The following is an 8161-nucleotide window of genomic DNA, read 5'->3' as shown; positions in this document are numbered from 1 at the left end:
GTAATTGGATGGTCCCACTCTGACCACTGGACACACTCGCTCCTGGATCTCTAGGGAGGTGCTAATCTAGCCTTTGCCTGAGGCTACCCAGCAAAAGCCACCGTGCAGGGCTTCGGTGGGGCAGGTCTCATGGGATCAACAGGTGAGGCTAGCAGTTATGGCTGCTCTCAGTCCTGCCTTCAGGGGCTCCACTTCTCAATGTCCCAGTAATTGCTGCAGCACCTCCGAGAGAAAGCTGCCCTCGAGTTCCGACTGATGCCAGACAGTCCCGCTGCTCCCATATGAGTCTGGGTCCCCAAAGACTCGCCCGGAACTGGAGCTCAGAGCCTGAGACTCCCTCCCAATTGAAAATGACAACCGCCCCCTCAGCTGCCAGCCCACTCTGTGTGCGCCTCTGTACCTTAGTATTTTACTTCCGCACCGCAGCTCCTCTGAGTCTCGGTAAGCTTTTCTCTTTCCTTCTAGTTACAGAATTTCCACTCAGCTTGCCCTCCTGTGGTTTTGGATGATGTCTGTTCCACCTTTTAGTTGTATTTTTGAAGTTGTACGAGGCAGCAAACTCTGGTGTTTACCTATGCTGCCATCTTGGTTTCTCTCGCAACTCCAAGAAAATGTTTTTAATAACTGCATAGCATTCTATTTTACAGGATAACTTATTTAATCATATTCCTTTGTTGTCAACCTTTTATTATAAATATATATTACATTTTAAATATATATTTTATATATCTAATGTATACTTTATATTTAAATATTATATGATGTATATTTTAAATATTATATATAACATGGATGACTATCCTTGTTAGAAATCTTTCTGGGAAATGCTGGTTATTTTTGTAAGATTCTTAAAAATGAAACTATGGGTAAAATGATATAAAAACTAGAGAAGTATTTTGAGAGAAATCTTTCTATTACATGAAAATACTTCCTTGGCCTGCCTTTAGTAGGAAGATGATTTAGCTTGCATTTAGCCTAGGTTCTGGTTAGATATACTAATTTTTGTACTAGACCATCAAACCAGTCATTAAAAATTTTGACTGTTAAATAATGCTTATGGTGATACTGATAGTAGAGGGACTGGAAGAATTGGGCCAGTGCCCTACTCTGGGTTCATGGTTTTTAGTCACGATTCTGCAGCTTGGGAAATAAATACTTTGCTGGGTGGGCACTTCTAGCATGATTCTCAGAGCCATAGAGTGCAGTAATGCTCCAGGCCAGTATGAGATGACACAGTAGGCTCAGAAGTGGATGGGGGTGGAGTTGAAGGAGCTATGGTCCATTCTGAAGATCCACTCATTCTGTAGTGTACCCACAAAACTGTACCCAAGTACTTCACTCAAAGAATGATTTGTGAAGGGTATTGACTTAAAATATTTTTAGGGCTACCCTCACCAGCTGTTAGGATTGATCTGTTCACAGCAGAGGTTATTAATTGAGAGGTGGGGTCTCTGAAATTGATAGCAAATGGAAGACAGCATAGTAACATCTAGTTCAGTGATGGCGAACCTTTTGAGCCCAGCGTGTCAGCGTTTTGAAAAACCCTAACTTAACTCTGGTGCCGTGTCACATATAGAAATTTTTTGATCTTTGCAACCATAGTAAAACAAAGATGTATATTTTTGATATTTATTTTATATATTTAAATGCCACTTAACAAAGAAAAATCAACTAAAAGAATGGGTTCGCGTGTCATAGGTTAGCCATCACTGATCTAGCTCTTTGTCTTCTGTTGAAAAATTGGAAGGTCTAGCAACACTGGGCTCATTCTGACTTTTGTAAGAAATAGCTGGAGCAAGGTTAGTGGCTTCCAATTTGTGCTGTACATAGTGATATAGATTGTAAATAATTTAACAAGATTTTGATGGTTGTACATATTTTTATAGCTCCCAAACATATAAAAGCATTTTACAAAACAAACATTTAAAGATTTATAATAGGCAAAATTATATTTTAATATTCTTTATGTAGATGCTTTATAAACTACTTGAATTCAGAAACATGTATGGCTGTGCACACTAAACATGGCCAAAAAGAGTTGTGTTGTGGCTCTAACATGTAGTAATTCTCTTGAATTTTCTGTTAAATAATTTCCTCTCTAATCATTACTTTAATTGTGTATGTATATGTTATTTAATCATCAGGAAATATATGTGTTTGTGTACATGAAGTTATCTTAATTTTCAGAATTATACTGTTAAGATAGAAAAGAGCATGAGTGTTAGCTGATTATTACTTTATGATATTTAGTGTTCTCTAATGGAAAACAATTTTGTTAGTTTTTTTGCTTGTTATTTAATTTTTAATTATTATGGCCTTTTGATGTGACAATTGGTCAAGCCTGAGTTTGATAGGATTCATTATATGTTTGACTTTAGACTTTAAAGAACTAGTGCTTAGATCTAAAAATAATTAATAGTTGGACATATATAATTCAGTAGATTCAATAAAGAAAATATAGGTGTTGGCTTGGCTGGTGTGGCTCAGTGGTTGAATGTCAACCTAGGAACCAGACGGTCACTGTTCAACTGGTCAGGATTTCTGGCTCAATGCCCAGTAGGGAGCGTGCAGGAGGCAGCTAATCAGTGATTCTCTCTCATTATTGATGTTTCTATCTCTCTCCCCCTCTCTGAAATCAATAAAAATATATATTTCTTATGAAGAAACTAGTTACAGGATTGTAAAATTAGTAAAGCCCAGATACCTCACTGTTCTTTGTTCCTGCCTGTATGGAACACTGTTTGGGAGCAGTGAGGAAAAGGAAATGGAAAAATTGCCATTTCAGTTATTCTTTTAGATACGTTGAAGATTAGTCAAAGACAAATCTGGCCCTTTGGGGGTCTGCCTAGGACCAGTCAGTAAGGTGTGGGTTCTTGACTTCATGGAGGAAAAATTTCACAACACGAGTCCAATGATTATGAGGGAACATTTATTAAGGGTGGGGATGTAAAACAAGAAAGGGCTTAGATCAGTGGTTCTCAACCTTCCTAATGCTGCGACCCTTTAATACAGTTCCTCATGTTGTGGTGACCCCCAATTTCATTGTTACAAATTAAACATAATTAAAGCATAGTGATTAATCACAAAAACAATATGTAATTATATATGTGTTTTCCGATGGTCTTAGGCGACCCCTGTGAAAGGGTCGATCGACCCCCAAAGGGATCACGACCCACAGGTTGAGAACCGCTGGCTTAGATGGACACAGACACCAGGAAGGTGCGGGCATGTGCTCGGTGGTAGGAGTGGCCGGGGAGAGGTCAATGGGGGAAAAAGGAGACATATGTAATACTATATGTAATACTTTTTAAACAATAAAGAATTGAAAAAAAGGGCGGGGGGAGCTTAGCATAGAAGAAGCAACAGGAGAACTGAGGCTGAGCTGCCCTACCTCTCTGGGAAGTCAGAGAAAAGGGAGCCTTGGGAAACAGGTTCAATGGACTAGCCTGCAAGGAGTTGCCTCTGCCCATTGCTCCCTAGGTTGCAAGTCTCATAGGGTCCCTTAGGGTTTTACAGGGGTCCTCCAACTACGGCCCGCGGGCCACAGGCGGCCCGCCGAAAACATTTATCTGGCCCGCCGGGTGTTTTTGCCGCCGCTGCCTGTCCTGCTTAGCAGCCGACTCGTCCCGGGCCCGCAGTGCGCATGTGTGGAATATCTGAGGGACACTGAACTGGCCCCCTGTTTAAAAAGTTTGAGGACCTGTGGTTTAGGAGATGCAAGCCTATGGGGGAAAAAGTGAGGGAAGAAGAGGGGAAAGGGAATGGTGAGATTGGGGGTGCTCCCCAGAGGGTGAGCACAAGCTGGGCCTGGGTCCTTTGTCTTGAGGTTTTATCTCTTTCTCTCACGTGGAAATCTCAGGGGAGATCTCAGGGGAGGGTATTAGCCGAATATTAAACAGTTCTCTAGGTGTGGTTCCCCAGGGCCCTGATTTCCACTGTTCGGTCAGTGTCAGGGCAGGGGGTCTGAGTCATTGCAGCTGGTCCTCATGGCCCCCACCTCATTTTGCTGCTTTTCTGGGTCTGGGGCTGAAATACAACTGAGGCCTAGATATTATTACAGGGAGATGACCTTCTGTATCTGCTATAAATTGCTCTGCTAGTTTGTTCAGCTGTCTGCCTCAGTTTCCCTGTTCCACTTGTCCAGGCTTACTGGCCTATCTCATAAAGACGATACTAATCCAGAACATTATTTAATTCAAAAGGTGTTCGTCGCAGATGTGAATCCATAAATATTGGCAGTGCTCCTTAATTAGAAGGCTGTATAGAATTCTTGAAGAAAAACACCTGGAACAACATTATTTACTTGGTAGAGAAATTCCAAAATCAACTGAGGATGAAATATTCGAAGTGAAAACAATGAGTATTTTGAAACATACAAGATATAATGGAAAGGTGGAAGTTGGGAATTGGTAGTAACAGAAAGGTATAAAGCCTTTACATTAAGTTCAACGTAAAAAACACACACCTGATATCTTATTCACAGAGAAGCTCTTGTAATATTAAAATTTTCTGTAATTCTGAATTCCACATTCAATGATGTCATAAAATTGATGAGCCTAATGAAATCCAAGCTGCTACAGTGCCTTCTTTCAGCATTAGGTGAATAAATGTGATTAGCTATTTCATTGCTAAAAAGTGTCGACAGTCCAAAGGAAGATTTATAAACTAAAAAGAAAAATTTAAATTACTCTGTGTGAATGATTCTTACTTTGCAGATTGTTGAAGTAAAGTTATTGGCTTCAAAAAATGATATCCTTAACTGACATTTCGAGCACTTGAATTAATTTAAAAGTGCAATGATCATGTGGATATAAATTAACGTCTACTGACAAAGTTTATGGGCTCAGAGTAATATTTCAGCTTTGAGAGAGCAAAGTTAAAATAGTTTTAGAAGTGATGTTTAATGGGTGTTATTTGAATCCTAAAGAAGAATTAATGAAAGTGAAGTCAGTGTGTGCCTGAGACAGAGCTTTAGCAGTATATTGAAATACTTGTTATAAAAAAATTCATTTGTATTCAAAACCTACTTACATCATCAGAGGAATTAACATACTTCTCAGAAGAAAGGGAGAAGCTATTAAATTGAAAGATTTTAGCACTCTTGAAGTACAATTTAAAGAGATTGAGTTGTTGGAAGTCTGGTTAATCATGAAAAAGGAATTTCCAGCATATTGGAGCAAAGCTGCCTCCTCTTTTTCCTTTTGCTACTGCTTGTGCTAATAAAGCTTCTTTGCAATGGTTGCTAGATAGAATATTAAAATAATGTTAAAAAGTCTTAATCAGGAGTTATGTGTAGCCTTTATAAGCATAAAATCTAATATATAAAAGTTGTGTTTAATCTCAAGTTTTTTATTTAAAGAGTTTGAAAATTTTAATTTTATTACGAAGATATAATAAGAGTTTTACAAAATTTTATATCACATTCCTAGTTGCCCTTTCCAGTGTGCCATAAAAATATATTCATTTTCTGGATGTGCCCTGAACTTGAAAATGTTGTCAATTCCTGGTGTAGGCCTTCATTTATAAATTAAGTAGGCAATCGAGAGTCATGCATTTGAAGAAAATCAACAGATATCAAGCTCACTAAGGTGAATAATTGACCCTTGATAAAAAATAACTTATAAATAAAATAAGAATTTAATTAAGTCCCTAGAAGTTTTATCAATGGATTCAATAGAACTTATGTTTATACAAGAACTGAAATGGTGGGAAAGGAAAATTGGAGAATAGGAAAGGAATTAAGACATAATTCCTAAATGAAATACTCAGTAGAATAAATGTTGTAGAACAGATATGGCCAAAAACTACAGATAAAAACTATAAATAGATGTTAGTTGAGTGAACTGAGCAACTGATGGTTCCTAGGAAGCTTACTTGATCGTTCCTGTCAGAGGACTTCTAGAGGAGTTGTACTGAGGGGCTCAATGTACTGGCTGGCTAGCCCTCGAGATTGCAACTTTGGAGACCTGTGAATAGAGAAATAGCCTCCTGATGGTTCAGTAGAAAACTTAACAGTCTCTTGGTCCCTTGTTTGCAGCTTCCTGAGGGATGCTAAGGGCTGATGACTGCTGATGGTAAATAGATTTATACAGGCCCAGTAAAATAATAGTTCACCTAAGGAATCCAGTATCAGTGGAAACAACAATAGAATGCACAGAAAAGGAAACTCCTATTCAAACAGTTTTGAACTATTTAGATTATAGTTTTTGCAAAAGAAAGAAATAAGCACATTTAGGGAGGCTCAACTAGAGGACAAAGAAACTTTCTAGAACAGTCAAGATCTTAACATTATAAAAATTCTGTTGCCAAACTGAAAGAGGAGTGTCACTGTTGAGAGTGAAATTAACATCTTGCAAATTAAGTGCAAGAAGTATTCTTAAAATACAGAACAAAATTAAAGAGGTGGTAGTCAGGAAGGAAAAAATAGGGACTAGGAGAAGAAATTTATGCAGGGAAAAATTCACTAGCATGTGAGTAAAAGCTGTAGAAGGAAATCAAAGAATAGATGTGGCGGTTGATTAACTTAGTAATAGGGGTAGTTTACTACAGCTTCCATGATTACCGCAAACTGGGTGACTTAGAAATTGTCTCACAGTTTTGGAGTAGTTAGTAGAGTTGGTTCTTTCTGAGGACTGTGAGGGAAGGATCTGTTTCAGGCCTTCTTTCCATGACTTGTAGTTGACTGTCTCCTCCATGTATTTTTTCACATCATCTTTCCTCTATGCATGTCCGTCTCTGTGTCCAAATTTTCTCTTTTTATAAGGACACCACTCATTTTGAATTAGCAACCACTCTAATGAGTTCATTTAAATTTGATTACCTCTATAAAGGCTCTATCTTCAGATTAAATCACATTCTGAGATACTGAGGTTTAGAACTCCAACATACCTTTTTTGGGGGGGAGAGATATCGTTCAATCCATAGCAGGGAACTTTTCTGATCTTAAGAAAAGATTTGGCAAGGAGTTCTTCCCAAGGACCCACTGATCCCAAGGAGAATAGACTTAAGAACTTTAAAACATAGAAATCCTTGAGAGTCTTTCCAGCTCCCAGATGGAAAAAGAGATTACTCACAACTGAAAAAAGCATCAGAAAAACAATGGACTTTTGTTTTAATCCTCACCTGAGGATATGTTTTTTTTCTCTTTTCTTTTTCTAAAAATATATTTTATTGATTTTTTACAGAGAGGAAGGGAGAGGGACAGAGAGTCAGAAACATCGATGAGAGAGAAACATCGATTAGCTGCTTCCTGCATGCCCCCTACTGGGGATGCGCCCGCAACCAAGGTACATGCCCTTGACTGGAATCAAACCTGGGACCCTTTAGTCCCCAGGCCCAATGCTCTATCCACTGACCCAAACTGATCAGGGCGGATATGTTTTTTCTTGATTTGAGAGAGAGAGAGGAAGGGAGGGAGAGAGAGAGTGAAGGGGAGGGGGGAGGAAGAAGCATTGATGCTAGAGAGAAACATCGATAGGCTGCCTCCCTTATGTGCCCAGACTGAGGATTGAACCCGCAACCGAAGTATAGGGTGTCCCAAAATTCATGCAAGAAGTAATTTTGGTAGAAAACACAGGTTTATAATTAAAAATTGTAAATTTTTTATTGACTCATAAAGTATACAGTATAGGGTTATGTATGGAATAGCACATCGGGTAAATGGCCTCCACGGCTTTGCTGGCACATACACAAAGCCGTGGTCTTCCTTGGTCTTCATTGTCCCTGCTCCTGGGCCATAATTGGTACTTGGTAATGCTTATCAAATTGAAGGGATTGAAATCAAAGGGCAACAGATATTAGAATCTGATTCAATAAACTAAGTAAAATTAGGCTTTTATTTGTTGTTGTTGTTGTTAATGCTCATGCAAGATTCAAATCTTGCGTGAATTTTGGGACACCCTATATATGCCCTAATCAGGAATTGAACTTGCAACTTTTTTGGTGTTTGGGATGGTGCTCCAACCAACAAAACCACCTGGCCAGGGTAACAATGGACTTCTTACTTCATCATTAAAAGGTAGAAGACGCTAAAAAAAAATCCACAAACAACTGAAAGACTGCTACGTTGAGCTAATGCATCATTCTCCTATTTGAAAAAATACATCTATAATTATAAAAGTGTAATATGCAAATATAATGAATGGCTGAACAGGGGAACGAC

General features: G+C 38.6%; 1 protein-coding gene across 3 annotated transcripts in view; it reads left to right on the top strand.

Moving 5' to 3' along the window:
- WRN (Werner syndrome RecQ like helicase) overlaps nt 1–8161 on the top strand; it is a 153308-nt gene that overhangs the window by 36369 nt on the left and 108778 nt on the right. For 2 of the 3 annotated variants that reach the window (XM_015565250.1, XM_015565249.1), the window contains exons 2-3: nt 4203–4423; nt 6038–6074. The exons of the other annotated variant lie outside the window; for it this stretch is intronic. In XM_015565250.1, coding sequence (XP_015420736.1) covers nt 6072–6074 — 3 coding nt within the window. In that variant the 5' untranslated portion in view covers nt 4203–4423; nt 6038–6071. The remainder of the gene's footprint in view (nt 1–4202; nt 4424–6037; nt 6075–8161) is intronic. 3 annotated transcript variants of the gene reach the window in all.

This window comes from Myotis davidii, unplaced genomic scaffold (genome assembly GCF_000327345.1).
Source record: "Myotis davidii unplaced genomic scaffold, ASM32734v1 scaffold93, whole genome shotgun sequence".
In the NCBI taxonomy this organism is placed as follows: Eukaryota; Metazoa; Chordata; class Mammalia; order Chiroptera; family Vespertilionidae; genus Myotis; species Myotis davidii.
Note: the sequence above shows the minus strand (reverse complement) of the source record. Positions and strands in the feature narration are given on the sequence as shown.